The 16051-nt window shown below is 34.0% G+C and overlaps 2 protein-coding genes across 2 annotated transcripts; one reads left to right on the top strand and one right to left on the bottom strand.

Annotated features, from left to right (window-relative positions):
* Positions 1–750: 750 nt before the first annotated feature.
* Positions 751–2200, top strand: MYB4 (myb domain protein 4). The gene is made up of 2 exons (XM_021431217.2): positions 751–1374; positions 1492–2200. Exons 1-2 carry the CDS (start codon positions 1112–1114, stop codon positions 1979–1981), a joined length of 753 nt encoding a protein of 250 aa, XP_021286892.1. The 5' UTR covers positions 751–1111; the 3' UTR covers positions 1982–2200.
* An 8601-nt stretch (positions 2201–10801) lies between these two features.
* LOC110418681 (proteasome subunit alpha type-7) lies at positions 10802–13563 on the bottom strand. The gene is made up of 3 exons (XM_021431471.2): positions 13196–13563; positions 12522–12936; positions 10802–11225 (listed from the first exon to the last, which is right to left on the bottom strand). The coding sequence occupies exons 1-3, from the start codon at positions 13366–13368 to the stop codon at positions 11064–11066; spliced, it is 750 nt and encodes a 249-aa protein (XP_021287146.1). The 5' UTR covers positions 13369–13563; the 3' UTR covers positions 10802–11063.
* Between the last annotated feature and the right edge of the window lie 2488 nt (positions 13564–16051).

Here is a 16051-nt window from a genome sequence, read left to right as displayed (position 1 = left end):
TATCTCTCTCTCTCTCTCTCTCTCTCATGCATGATAGTACACCAATAGAATAAAGAACCGCAACTACCAACTCTATTTTATGATTTATGCACAAGAATAGCCAATCCACTTTTACATTTTCTTTCCCATCTGACCACCACAACTAACTAATATGGCAACATTTTTATATTTTAACCAGGAAAAAAACACCATTCCCATATATATATATTTCCATCTTTAACTTTGCTTCAAGAATTGATTTAGCTATATTATCAGAAACCCACTTAAACAATGAAGATTGTCAGGATACAAATAAGCACTTCAAATATGATCAAAAGAACAAAAATCTTATATTGGGGTCGTAGCACTCTTTCTCCTCTCAACTGGCAAACAAATAAGAAATGCACTTTAGCTGGAAATTAGGCCGGTATTAGGGGAAACAGATGCAGCTTTCCGAAAGCCTTTGGCTCAGCATGTTAGTTCCAACAACATGATAAAATATTCAAGTTGTACATGTATTCTGGTACATGTTGTCTAGTGAGTTGGGGAAAGATTATGAAAGCTAACTAAAATTATTAATCTAAAGTAGCACAGGTTTAGGCAGGGGCCAAGGAAAGGAAGGAAGGAAAAGAAAAGGTGAGGGCAGAGATCACACTTTGTCCTGCCTACACTTTAATACCTTACTTTACACCTACCTGAAGGTTACCTACAGTTTAATATACATAACCCCTTTCTTTATATATATATATATATATATGATTGATGCTAATATCATCAAGACAGAGGCCACCAGCCACTCCCTCAAACCTGTCTCACCAACTCACATCTAGAAGAAAATTAGGGTCACTGCACTTTTTCTCTCTCTCTTTCCCTCCCTGTGTTGGAGAGTAATAGTCAAAAGGCTATATAACCGCATCTGAAGTTCTCTCAAAGGGCCGGCCTCAATGTTCCAGCCACACAAAAAACAAGGCCTCCATTCCATTTTCCACCCTCACTATTCTACTTCTTCTAAATTCTAAATTCTAAATATATAAATTTATACTACTTACTGCTACTACTATTAAAAAAAAAAACACAGCAACGTAGCTACTTCTGCTAGTTTCCACAACTTGGAAAAGTTCCTAGTACTCAAATGGGAAGGTCTCCTTGCTGTGAGAAAGCTCACACAAACAAAGGTGCATGGACCAAGGAAGAGGATGATCGCCTCATCGCTTACATCCGAGCCCATGGTGAAGGTTGCTGGCGCTCCCTCCCTAAAGCTGCTGGCCTTCTCCGCTGTGGCAAAAGTTGCAGACTTCGCTGGATCAACTACTTGAGACCAGACCTTAAACGTGGCAATTTCACTGAAGAGGAAGATGAGCTCATTATCAAGCTGCATAGCCTTCTTGGTAACAAGTAAGTATCCATTGAATAAACTTTGGCTGTGTACTGCAATTGCATATAAATGCTACCTTGAATATATTGATTAGTTTTTGATGGTCTTAATTTTTTTTTGGGGGGATTCTTTTATAGGTGGTCTCTTATAGCTGGGAGATTACCAGGAAGAACAGATAATGAGATAAAGAATTACTGGAACACACATATTAGAAGGAAGCTTTTGAACAGAGGTATTGATCCTGCGACGCACCGGTCACTCAATGAGCCAACTGCTCAAGATGTAACAACAATATCTTTCAGTGGGGCTAAAGAAGAGAAAGAGAAGGTGAATAACCCTAGTGGATTTGCCAACATAGATGAGAAGAAAAACCCAGTTCAAGAAAGGTGTCCAGACTTGAATTTGGACCTCAGAATCAGCCCTCCTTACCATCAAAGCCAGCCAGAGCCATTGAGAACCGGAGGGAGGACCCTTTGTTTTGTTTGCAGTTTGGGAGTGAAAAACAGCAAAGACTGCACTTGCAGCATCGCTACTGCTGGTAGCAGCAGTAACAACAGCAACAGTGGATATGATTTCTTAGGCTTGAAAACTGGCTTCTTGGATTATAGAAGTTTGGAAATGAAATAAGAGATTGGAATTTTTAATTATGTAGCTCAACAGAAATGGAGAGAAATGACAAGGAGATTGTTATTAGTTTAAAATCCCCTCTAATTTTCTCTTTATTTCTAATTTGTATGATTATTATCACTATATCTACTATTAGCATATATGTAGTAATAGTACAGGTGATCATTATTGGTGAATGTTTTTGCATTTGTTGGATTATATATACTTTCTTTTCCTTAATGTAAATTGTTTTTGAGCTCGCAAGTGATCAGGGAAGCCTCTTTACAAATTTGTTTTTACCACTCTTTTCCAATGAAAAGTTGAACTTTGTCAGATCTCTATGATCAGATCTTCAAAAGGGTCATGGCTCCGGTCTTGCTGTTGTTATTCTAGTGTTTACTACTTCTCCCAGAGAGGGAGAAAGAGAGTGAGGGAGATCCTTTTCTTACATTTCTTTCAAAAACAAATGATGACCCTTTTTTCTTATTTTCCAAACAGGAATAATGAAGTGATTTGGAATTCATTTGCATGGACACAAGAAGGTCCTCTCCCCTACCCTCTAAAAGTAGATCTTTCAAAAGCATATTTCCCCTTCTTTTTCTTTTGTTTTCTTTTCCAAACTACTGTGATGTATGTTGATTCATGTGACGAGGAGAGGATTTTATAACCTCTTTTTCCCATTTTAGATTCTTTTCATTGGGTTTGTCTTCTCTCGGGAAAAAATAAACCTAAAGGGCTCGATTTTCATTTGGAAGCAATGGATAAGCTGTGAGAGGAGGAGAAATCGAGAGGAAGGGAGTGGTGGGTAACCCATCTCTTCCACTATAATAAAAGCACCATTCGCTAAAATAAAAGGCGTGAAGAAACTAACAACTATCCGTAGTACCATCCTTCTACCAACCTAACATTAATCATCTTGGCCGTGAGCCAACCAACCAAACTAAGTTCAGATATCAAACCCCGTCCCTCCTCTAACTAGCTAGCCTGCCTTCGGTTTGTACCCAAGTTCCACCTTTCAATTCATATCCCATCTCCGCCCTCATCCCACTTTACATCATCTTTGCCATTTATTGTTTTTGGAGCTTGGCTAATTATCAACGAAATATACTTAACACTCTCGTAGAACAGAATAGCATGCTCCACACTTTCTTACTAGTACAAAATATTTTATTAGCATACATATATATATATATATATGATTAAATCAGTTGAAGCTTCAGTGTTTGCATTTTACAATTATTTATCTGTTATTACAACGTTTGACAAAAGGCATGTTGCCGTCCCAATTATTGTCAGGAAATTAGAGCCCATTTTCATAGGTTGCAAAGAGAGAAAAACGATGACAAGAATTGCAGCGAAGAGTGTCAAACCTGGCATGGAAAGTCGGGAATAGAAAAATGTTGATATGGGAAAGTGAAACTGATGAAGTTGGTAGGGAGAACATGGCCCGTTGGTGAAGCCAGGAGGTTCGACTGTTGACTTTATGGAAAGCTTATTGTGATAATTTAAAACTAAAAATAAATTAAATCAGTTAACTACTTTAGTTGTTCTAGAAACAATGTTAGGTGAGGGACTCCGGAGTGTGATTAAGTTCCTCGAATCAAGTCAAATTATCGTGGCCATGATTATATTATATGTTGGACTATATATTAAGGTATCGACATCCTACTTCTCTAAAAGGAGATTTAGCTTTGAATCTTCCATGTTTCAACTTTCAATCCAACTATTAAAGACAAATTAAGCTACACCAAAAATTATTATTTAATGCTTATTGCCATTTACTTTGGACCGTCAATTACAAATACTTATATTTAAATATTTAATTTAATGATAAATTCATATATTTTTTATTAAAAAAAGAGGGTTTTAATTTTTTTTTCTTTTACAATCATATTACAATACCTAAATTGTACCCATGTCATTGTAGTGGGCCAATGGCAATCGACTTTAGGAGTTTAGTTACTAGCTAGTACATTTTTTTTAATCAATTGTATAATCCTTTGGGATGACCTGTCTAGGGTTTACATACGGGTATATTTGGCAGTTACTGAACTGTGATTATGCCCGTGGTAACGTAATTAACTACTTCACGGACTTATTTTATAGGGTATCCAAATCTAATTAAAAATACACTTGTTTAACACTAGAATTTCTCGATGCTTTATTAGCCCTAATATAACTTGATCAAGTTAAGAGGTCAAGGTGATAATTTATCAAAGACCCAAAATTGAAAATTGGCAAAGCTGCAAGAATCAATACATGGTCGAGTCACTAAGGTTGTTAAACTTGGCCTTTCATCAGTATAAATGGGATGGCCAGCTTCATGAACAACCGGATAACATAACAAATATAAGAATAGCAATCATTCTGACTATTATGGATGTTGTACCAACCAAATATTAAATCGAATTTCATTAGAATCATCTATAAATAATGAAGAGAGAATATGATAATTAAATGTCCCCCAAAAAAAAAGAGAAATGAACTTTATAAAAATGAAAACACGGAGAGAGAGAGACAGAGAGAGAGAGAGGGGGTGAAGATGGAAGAAGCCCCATAGCCTGAAAAGCAAAGGCAAAGACAAAAGATCAAGCAAAGAGCAAGAAAAAGACACATGAGTGTTAGCTTGTTTGGAACAAAATCCAAAAAACAGTGGCCCTTCACAAACAGAAAAGGGAGTCACTTTTCCACAATTCACCACTTCCTCTCTCTTTCTTGCTTTCTTTTTCCTTTTTTTTTTTTTTAGGTTTTGGCCTTTTTCAAAGGTGTTAGGTAGAGACATTAGAAGCTTCCATGGGATATTTTTTCTCACCCCGCCTTTTTCCTCACTTGCTCTGAAAGAAAATTATTTAACAAGTCTCAAGTTATTAATAATTATAGCTGCTCTCTCTATCAATAGGGTAATAATTGTTCCATCTTCGTTTTTAATACTTCAACTCCCACCAACATCACATGCATGACCCTTGGAGTGGGACCCTTTGATTTTTCTTGTCTTACCCATTTCACCCCTTCTATCTTTAATAATAAATTAATTACAAGAACGCCTTATTCTTCATACATACGCTTCCAATTATAAATACCAGGCTCCATAATGAGTTTTTTTTATTATATTTTAATTTTAATTTTAAAAATACTTTTTATTTTATAAATATTGTTGTATTTTTAAAAAAAAATTGAAATTTGAAATATTAAAATTGATGAAAACTAAATTATTGAAGTGATATATTGAGAATCCGCTATCATGTTTCTTTCAATTGTTTTTATAGTTAAAACTAGATATGTTAATGAATTTTATAATTGAATATTTTGAATTATCAGACTTGAATAAACAAGATTATTGTATTTTTAATCAGATTTAAATAGTGCTTTAAAGATATGCAATGTCTAAATTTTATTATAAATAATAATTTTTTATATTATTTTTTATTTATAAAATTTTTATAATTAATGTAATGCTTACTAAAATTCATTATTTGTTCTAAATATGATTTTAAATTTTAATTTATGTTTTATAAAATAAAATAAATTTTTATTAATAATATACATAAAAGTTGTTTTTAAATTTATGTTAATCCAGTATTTAATCAAGAAGTTTTATTAATAAAAAAAAATTAATACGAGTTTTAATTGTTTTCAAGTATTTAACAAGTAGTGTTTAGGATATTCGAATACGAGTTTAGATAACAATTCAAATGTTTAATCAAATATTTATAGGGTTTGGTACCTATTAAATAAGAAATTTTAAATTAAAAGTATTTTGAAGAAATGGTTACTCTATATGTTAAAATCCCTACTTAAAGACCCTACAAAAATATTATTATATTTTTATTCTTATTACTAATTATTAAAACCTTAAATAGTTAGTTTATGAGAATAAATGCATTTATCTATATCATTCCAATACTCAATACTAAAGTTAGGTGATAAACCTTAGATTGGGTTAGTTAGCTTCTATAATTTAAATTCAAATCATTCCATCCTCTTTTCTTTTTTTGCGACATTCTAATAGAGGAATTTGATGAAGAAAGATACAACAAAATTATTATACATATATATTTTTTCAAAATGATCATGATCGTTTTAGGCTAATTAAACGCAAATTCAACAATCATAAGGCTATAATTAAAATTGATTTTTCTTTAAATTTTTTGCCCTATGGTTGGACATTATGAGATTAGTAAAAAGTACATGGTGGATTAATGAATGGAAGCAACAGAAGTTTGTGCTCCATAAAGATGGTACCACTTCTAAATGGTAGGTTTGCCTTCTTTTCTTAAGAACTACCTTATGCTTTTGAAAGCAACTTATGCTCATTCAATTCAAGATATGAATTTGATCTACTTTTGGTTTCATAGCCTCATATATCAAATATAAAATCTTAAAAACTTTTTAAATTACTATAAAAATTGAAGAAGGTGTTATCTAGTTGAATGATAAGCTACGTAAATTTCTTTTTTTTTTTATTTTGCTTTTTTAAACTATAGGTAAATAAATGAAATGAAAATAATTAAATTTTAATGTTCGAAAGTTTTATCAAAAGAATAGGAATTACAAAATTGAATCATGTTTTAACTTTCGTCTATATTCAATTATTATGCTAATTATAATAAATATTTTATTTATTTTGTTACGATAATATATGCATGTATCTTGGGTGGGGGGACTAAAATATAAATAAAATTGATTACGTGATTTATAATAATTATTGTTGTACAAATAGAAAAATTTGGGGAAATGGGATGGCAGAGTTGTGGTTAGGGGGAAAAGAAGGGGGGGTATGGTAAAAGGGTGGGAAACGTCTGTATCCCACACGATACCAACTCCTCTCTTTTTGGGCGGTGGTTGGAAGCCGTCGGACGTAGGCTCATGTGCGAGGTTGCGGCGTTGGGACCCGCTCGCAAGCCACTTGTGGGCCCCAATCCAACACCCTCCTCCTCTTTCTTATCTCCAGCTCAGCTGCCCCACACCCCTCATCTCCTTTTCTGCCCTTTTTCCCTGGCCCTTGTTATCCTTTTCTCTGTTTTTATTATTATTATCATGTTGCAATTAATTAGTCAAAATTAAAAATCTATTTCTAAAAATATTGATGGGACTTCAATCAGATTTTAAATATTTTTGATGAGACTCATAAACTATCCTTTTTTAATCTATTTATTGCGTTTGTTCCAGTTGACAAGTAAAACGTGTTTTGAAAGATGACGTATAAATTATATAGTTAATTGACTCTTTATTAATTAAAGTTAAATGATGAATAAAATTAATATTATATATATCTCACTCATTTTTATATTGCACACATAATTTCAAAATATAAAATTTCTTTTCTTCTTGTAATAGTGTTAGTGTAAAAAAAATTATGCTCCAATTTTGTTGAAAAAGGGTAATAAGATTCAATTTGTACTTTAACAATTTGTTATGATTGGCTATTTTAATCTCAAATTAAACTCGATTTTTTTCATTTGTAGTCTTTGGAGTAATTTTTTTTGTACTTTCATTAATTTTTTTTAATTGAGAGAAGGAAGAATCGAATTTTACTCTTTAAATAAGAGAATTATATACTAATTAATAAATTAAATACTTGAATGTTATACCTTCATTAACTTAATTGTTTATGTTGTTTGAAGAAATCAAGCTAGAATTCTTTCGATTAAAATGTCAACATAGATAATTTGTGGCTTAAGTTTTATACTATCAATTTTAAATTTAATTTGTTTCATTTGGCCATTTCCCAATAAGTGTATGACTTTGATATATTTATTTAGTTATTTAATTGTTGGTCCAATCAATTAGGGCTATAATTAACAATTTTCATTTGTTCAAACTAATTCCACATACATTGTACTTAGTCCACTTGAATAAGTAATTAGACATAATTACGGTATTCACTTTTATCATCCATAGAAAAAACATGTCGAAATTTTGAATTTGTAAGAATTTATTAAATTCTAAATTCATTGATTTATCCTATAATAAATTTTTAATTAAAACCATAAAATCAGCTATCATTGGGTTTATTTAAAGTTATACAATCCACACCGTTTGTTGTTAAGTTCAAATTTGTGAACTGAATTTCAACCCAAGAATGGGTCATTTTGTATGGATTCATGCATAAAATTAATTGTATATGTGAACGTTAATATTTTTATATTTGATCAATTACACCGCATAAAAAATATTATATTCCAAGTTAAAAAATAAATTAATGCTTACAAGTATTTTCAGACATTCCAGATGGTTAAGACTTAATATTTCATTGGAACATTCGTAATTGAATAATAAAACCAAAAGCCTCACGGCAATGTCAATTGGCAATGGAATCACACAAGTCCACAACTAAATAAAATTTTGATAATTGACTTTTCATTTTCTCATATTATCATAAACTTAAAAAAGTCAATATACATCTCTCGTCTTTTACGAATTTTTTTTGATATATTGAATATTTAAATATCAAGACACTTAAATATTAATTTGGACGTGCTTATTATTATGGTAAGGTGCCATAAGGGAGGGATTTCTGTTGTATTATAAAGATACGTGAAACTAAAAACATCCTAGTTGATGATAATAATACAAGAGAGACAAAAAAAAAAGAAAAAGAAAGAAAAGAGGAGGATGCGCATGTTACACTAGGGCGTAAGATAGCAAAACCCCAGCTGGTGGGAAAAGTTAACAGAGTTTGGTGAGATGCCCCAGATAATGATCAGAGAGGATAAGCAAGAGAGAGAGAGAGAGAGAGAGAGAGAGGGAGGGAGGGAGGGAGGGGTAGAGATTAAAGACTTGACAGTGTGTGGCTGAGATGTATAGAGTTCAAATTGGTTAGGTGGAAGTCACCCTTTGTCTGAGGGTGATGGATTCCAAAAGCAAAAGACTCCTCCTTCCAACAATATATGGGTCAACTATCTGTCCTCTTCACTGAACTTAGCTCTACCATCTCGTATGTATATAGATATATTTGTGGGTTTTTTGCACTAAATGTCTTGGGCCCTCCTCTCGTTCGAATCATACCCATGATATATTTTCCACTTTGTTGTCAACATAAATCTCCCTACCTGCCCAACATCTTGCAACATTATCTTCCTAAATTTATGCAAAGAGAGAAGAGGGAACAGTAATCCAGTCAGGCACATCATCCACCAAATAATTTCTCATTGCATAGTTTTACTACAAAAAAAGCACTAACTAGAACCTTAGACATTGCAATGTGTCTACCATATGATGAAGATTAATTTATTAAGAGCTCCTATTTAAGTTTTGGTTAGTGAATCTGATATGCTTTTCCACAACCTTTTTCTATTAGAGGAATTAAATATGGTAGGGCTTCTCACAACTAACAGGTTTCTAGAAGGGGACCAATGGATTCGTAGGTTAAGCTTCCCACATTTCCACACTAAAGATGGATTGGGATTCATGCTAAATTTGGTCATTTTCGGCACAAACTGAAGTTTGTTCGCCAGGGGACCATCACTGGCTTGATATTAGGTCTTCTCAGAACCAAGGCAACGCTTTTAATTGACCCACTGTAACTAGCCATTAACATTCAAAGCCCCCTCCAACTTCCAATAACACCCACCCATTTCGTACATGGGCATCCCCCACTTAATAAATAAGGTAAGAAGCCGAAGGGAAAAAGGCTGGTTCCTCCTACTTTTGATGTAGCCCGTAGGCCAAGCTCCAAGTCTATGGAAAAAGGCAACAAATCCGGCAACCTTACCAAAAAAGGACCATCCTTGATTTATTTATGATTTTTATTTAATTACGTTTGCTCTTTCAACGTATTCAACTGGTTAAATTAAGCCAATCAAATTTGTTTCAAATTTCATCTCATTAATTTTTTGCTTTTCTTGATGAATATCTCGTTTGTTATTGTGGTGCATTAGACTTTGCGCAGCTAAATATGAGCTATGTGCCAAATGGGATTTAAAGTGATAACATGATTGCCAAATCTCAGGGTTCCTGTCGTAAACTTTAATGTAACAAGGCCAACCTGACAAGATCTTGCACCCAGATTCTCATCCACTAAGGTTTGAATTTGCACGGGAAAATGCCCAAAGGCCTTTTTGAGACCTGCAAAGAACAAATTCCTTTCCGCGGAAAATTATAGTTTGTCATGTTTAACTGATGTTTGCGGTCTTGTGAGTGGAAACCAGAACTACTGCTGTTTCTAAATTTTGAAGCACTGGATGCCGGATTTATTGGCCACCTTACCTATTAATTTGGGTCACAATGATGATTGTCCTTCTGAATCTTGACAACTTAGAATACCATCTTTTCTGAGCCTGAAAAATTTCTTGCATTCTTTCCACCGGTAAAGCCCAAAAGTACTTTGGCAGCTACTCCTCCCTCCATTTTCCATCCTTGGGCCTGAAACATAGCACCCGTTTATCTTTATGGGCCAGCCATCATTCCAATATAGACAAAAGTGAGGCGCAGCTGCAAAATGAACATACAAAAGACTCGAGAAGCCAACGGGGAAGCTCCATGCCACCAACGTTTTATCTGTCTTTCCTGATGTGGGCACGACAGAAACGTTAACCTGGAACAGTTGGCATTTTATTTTAGTCAATGTTTTCAAGAGAATACACGAAAAAGGGTTGTGGCAATTAGAGGAACTGCACTTTGAAATTGAGGGACCAAGAGCGGACTGGCAAGTGATGGTAGTAGAGACGTAGGAAAAGGACGTCTTTCCAAGAAAACCTTCTGGAGACGCGCATGATTTTTCTGACTTCTAGAACCAAATATGAAGTTTTGCTAGAAGGCGAATACACCAGCCTTGGGTCTGTAAGTTGCTGGGATTCTAAAACTGGTAATAGATAGCACCCAAAACTCAAAAAGAGTAGGTTTTTAATCGATAAGAATTTGTCACTTCTTTTTTATTGGGTGCAACGAGAAAGGAAAACGTAGAAAGAGTTGGATGTTACTCTATTTGTGACACAATCAAGTACTATCAGCAAAAGCATGATGCTCAAAATACATGTAAGGTTTTGCACGTATCAACATTCAACATGTCCGACCAATCAACATAACTGAATAACGTTTCAAGGAAGAACTTATGAAGGACAAACTGAGGCAAGGCCAAGGATTTATGTGGATTCTAATTGAACTAGGTTTCTTTAGGTGGGGCCTTCTTTGCAGCCTCTGCAGCTGCTTTCTCTGCTTCGATCTCAGCAACAATGGCATCGATTTCAGCTTCTTCTAGTTGACGCAGTCCATGCTCTTTTGTCATCGTGGCAACTTCTATGTTCTTTCCCCCACTCTCAACAACCTAATTGTACAAAACAAATAAAGAAAGAAAGAGAAAGGAAACCAAAAGCATAAATCACAGGTTAACACAAGTAAAATAGAAATACAAGTGTTCTCAGACCATGCTACAATCAAAGACATATCAAAACAGAAGAATTAATGCATTAATGAGATTATGCCAGGCAATTTATTTTGCCCAAAGATTCTTGCAAACATGATCATCAACCATTAGCAGACAATTCACCATTGGGGCCGGACCAATTAGTTTTACAGACGAAACAACAGGTGCATGTGGAGCAACTATACATCAGTAACCAACTCAATGGGCAGAATTTTATGTGAAATCTAACTGCATCTCTAGATGAATCATGATTGCAATCTAGGCACTAAATTGCAGCTTAGTACAATATTATGTTCTCTGGTAGCTTTTGAGCTTTCTTATGAATGTCTCTACATCAAGTTATATCCATTACTGTAATCCCGTGGACTCCCGAAAGAAAATGATCATCCTCTCTTTCTTTAGGCCCATGGAATTTCCTTGCAACACATGTTCAACAACTCATAAAACGAAATCCTGAAATCCTCTGTAAATCATTATAGTAGTTAAACCTCAAATTAGAACTAGTGGTGACTCCATCCTACATCAGGTAGCTGGTTCCAGAAGAACCAATTAGAATTTAAGGGTCAACTCAACTACTCAAGCCACATGCCATGTATAGCCAAGCTTGAATGTTATCCCATTAACAGGAACAAACAGTTATAACACTAGATAAAGCAGTTACATGCAAACAACCTAAAATGCTACAAAACCCTTTTACTTAGGCATAACCAGATAATAATCTAAACATCAAGTGTGTATGTCCCTAAGTCGACAAAACCTTATTCAACAGGCAAAGAAGTGTATCACTTAAGACAAACTAGTTAGCTGAGATAATTTGGCCAAATATTGGTAATTTGAACAAAGTATTTGGCCTTGGGCTGAGAAATTAGGAGACAACTCAATCTGAGAATCCCACAGATAGTGCAATAAATTCTAACATAAAACAATATATTTGATAAAAAGAAATGGTTTCACATGCATTTTTTAATCATAAGTATAACTAAAGAATGCTTATTAAACACCCTGCATGCAGCCTTGCTTAAAAGAGCATCTCATATCTACAAATTACCAACATAAAAAACCGAAGCAAATAGAACATGCCCTCCATTCTAGATAGGTAAATCCAACTTAGCAAATAGTTCAAGCAGTCACATTTGGGACATTAACTAAAATGACTATGTCCAAGGTATACATGCACATGTGAAAAGCAAAACTTACTTCAAGCAAAGCGCGAATGGCTAACTTTACTGTTTCTTGCCCAGAAGTCTCTTTATAATTTTTCTCCAGAAACTCCCTCATCGAGTTAGAGTTTCTCCCAGTTGCATTAGCCTTCCAAGCAGAAAATGTTCCCGATGGATCAGTCTGGTAAAGAGAAGGAACACCGGTGTACGGATCAAAACCAACAATCAAGGTGGAAAGACCAAAGGGTCTCACACCACCGCTTTGCGTATATTTCTGTTGAAGACCAGCAATGTATCGTGTTATATATTCGACAGTTACAGGATCCTCAACTGTGAGCCTATGACTCTGACATTCAATTCGAGCCCTATTAATCAAGACGCGAGCGTCTGCTTTTAAACCCGCACAAGCCAGAGCAATATGATCATCCAAAGACACAATCTTTCTAACAGTTCTGTAAATAAAAGTAATAAATAAATTATAGTGAGGATATATAAGTTAGAAAATCCTATTATTGCAAGCATTCAAAATTAAAACGTGGTGATTTTCCGTCGAAGCTACGATAATTAGAGGATTCCACAATTAATCTAATTAGGAAAAAAAACCCACGAAATGAACAAAAGGATAACATTTCAACAAATTAACATAAATTTTAAGTCGTAAAAAACCTTGAAAAATACGAGAAAATATGATGTGTAAATGGAAATTCGTACCTGGAGTCTTGGAGCTTGGCGGTGGACTTTTTCTCGACGCCGAGGACGACGATGTCGGTTCCACGTACTCCGACGGCGGCGTTACCTTTGCGGACGGCTTCGAGAGCGTACTCCACCTGGAATAAATGCCCGTCGGGGGAGAAAACTGTAATTGCTCGATCATATCTCGCCATTTTTGTCTATGCTTTTTCTATATAATCACGCCTTGTTTCTTTAGTTTTCTTCTCTCTTGTTTGTTCTCTTTTCTCACCAAAAGAAACAAAAAGCTACGTCGAAGGATCTGCCTTCGCTTTTGCTTTGCGATCTGAATTCCAAAAGAGTAAGACGCAGTATTTTTGGGTGAAAGAACTTGGAGGACAAGCCAAGAGCCCAAGAACACACTGTGCTGTGCAAATCCTTGAAGCGTCGTCGTTTTCTCTACTGGCCTTTTTCTTTTTAATTTCGTTCAATAAATTTTTAACACCGGTGATTGCATGGGTATCAATAATATAAAAGAAATTTACGTTTCAATATTTCAATTTATTGCAAAATGAATGAAATAAGATACATTACGAACACAAACTCATTTAGTTTAGTGGTTTAAGATATTAATTTTAAAAAATTTTGAAATTTGAGTTGATGTCATTTTGGTATAAAAAGATTAGATTTCAGATACATACCATATATATGTATTTCTTTCAAATAAATATTTTTTAAACATAAAATATAGATGCATTATATATACACACACATATGTCACGAATCTTATAATTAAAAAGAGATGGAATGAATTTTGATTTATAAATAAAATTTTTTTTTACGGAATAGATACATTTTTTGAGTAGAAGTATGGGTTCGTGATAAGTAGTATGAGAGTTTATATAATTCTTTATTAATATGAAATCTTGAGCAATTGAGTAAAGAAAAATATCATGAATCTCATATATATATATAATATTAGATCGAGATAGTCATGAATTAAAATAAATTTTTCTTTTTTATAAGTGAAAAAGTTAATGTAATGAAAACATTATATAATTAAGTGAAATAAAATATCACTAATTTGTGTATATACCAATCAAATATTATTTCCTTATGCATGGAAAAGAAATCATTATTAAGAAGTAATAACGCTGTTTTTTTTATCATAAATGTATAAAATAATAGTCTTATTTAAAAAAATTATTTGTGAAAAAAAAATCATTGGAGTTGACTGAAATTAAAAGGAATATATATATATGGTTTTTTTTTTTATAAGAAGTTAAAAGAGCCATTATTCATAATTGTAAAATTTGTTAGTTTGTAGTGGAAAAATGTTATAATACTGAATAGAATGGGAAAATAATTTGATGAACTATTCCTATAGTAGCATTACCTGTCGTTAGCTAAAGATAAAGTGGATATGCTTGGTAGCGGTCTTCACGCTTGGTACCATGCTTTATATCAGTTTGTGCTGGGCATTTCGGTGCTTGATATTTGTTTTGTAAATTGCTTATCTGATTTTGTATGTTCAGGTTTTTTGTGATTGGAGATGCCAGATGTGGAGCCGTGTTATACTGTGGTGTACATGACTCTGGTACTTCACTTCTGTTGTAGGCAGCCGAGAGCTGCAAGCTGATCACATGTCACAGTATCCAATCATAGAAGAATTGATTGCTTTAGTCTTTTTTTTTTAAACATGTTAACAATGGTCTTCAAATTAACCAATGCCTTGTGGATGGTCCTTTTGACAATCTCATGGAGCTGCACATCTTTAGCAGTGCTGCACTGGTCTAGATGCATGATGATAGCACCCATTTTTGTTTCATCTCTAATCCTGTCTAATGTATAGTCATGGGCACTATTTGACTTTATTGATGTACTGCGATGCAGTATTTTTTGTTTATTTGATTTTCTACCAGACTTCTATGGGCGTCTGTTATTAAAATGGATGATTATTTGGCTCATCTTTTCACTGAATTTTAGTGGTTTTAATAAATTAAAAACCACTTTTGGTTGAAAAAAAAAATAAAGTGGACAGCACTTAAAAATCTTAACGACAATGATCAACAAAAGAATAAGAAAAACACTTGGAGATGAAGGGTACATCAATTTTCGCACGAAATACCAGTGTGGGACAGTACGGTGGGAGAGTGGACTTGGGTCAGCTCTCTTTCAAAGTTTAGTGCGATAGAGAAATCACGTTTGGAACCAATACCCAGACCAGTTCTAGTTGTTTCATTTCAAGTTTCAATGGCCCAAAACAAAATGAACTAGTGCCTACCATTAATCTTCCTCCACCCCTGATACCCCTTGGATGCCATCGAGACTCTCAACACCCACTTAACTTTAGTTGGTGTTTTGCCTGTATATATGCTTTATTTCTTACTTCCGCAACAGGCATTCTGAAAAGTACTGCTCAATTCTTGTAGTTTTGTTTTAAATAGATGAGTAAGCAGGAAATTGTATATGTCAAAACGTTTTTACTTAAATTATGTTTGTGAAGCCGTGGATTGAGTGGTCCAAGTCAAGGGGCCGAGTAAATTGAGAAGTGCTCTCACTCTGTTCTGAGTTCTGACTTCTTTAAGTTGACCTGTAAGTTGAGAAGCTATGTCATCATCAGGCCATGGCGGTTCTTGTAAAGGAGTCAATGTCAATGCATAGGAAGATTAATGTTAAATGCACACATTAAGTAGCTAAGATGATTACCAAATGGTTAAAAGAAAGCTCTTCTTTTATATGTAACAAACGATCTCGCCTTGATAATCAGAAACAAAATGTGGGAGCTCCGTTATCGGAATTAATTATCAATCCAACTTTGCGTAAATATTTGAATATCCCAGCAAGAAAAGAGAAGGGTATTAAGGAGGATGCAAGAGAGGTTAGGAATGAGCAGGT

This window comes from Theobroma umbraticum, unplaced genomic scaffold, assembly GCF_002168275.2.
Source record: "Theobroma umbraticum cultivar Fairchild unplaced genomic scaffold, ASM216827v3 scaffold_50.0, whole genome shotgun sequence".
NCBI lineage: Eukaryota > Viridiplantae > Streptophyta > Magnoliopsida > Malvales > Malvaceae > Theobroma > Theobroma umbraticum.
Note: the sequence above shows the minus strand (reverse complement) of the source record. Positions and strands in the feature narration are given on the sequence as shown.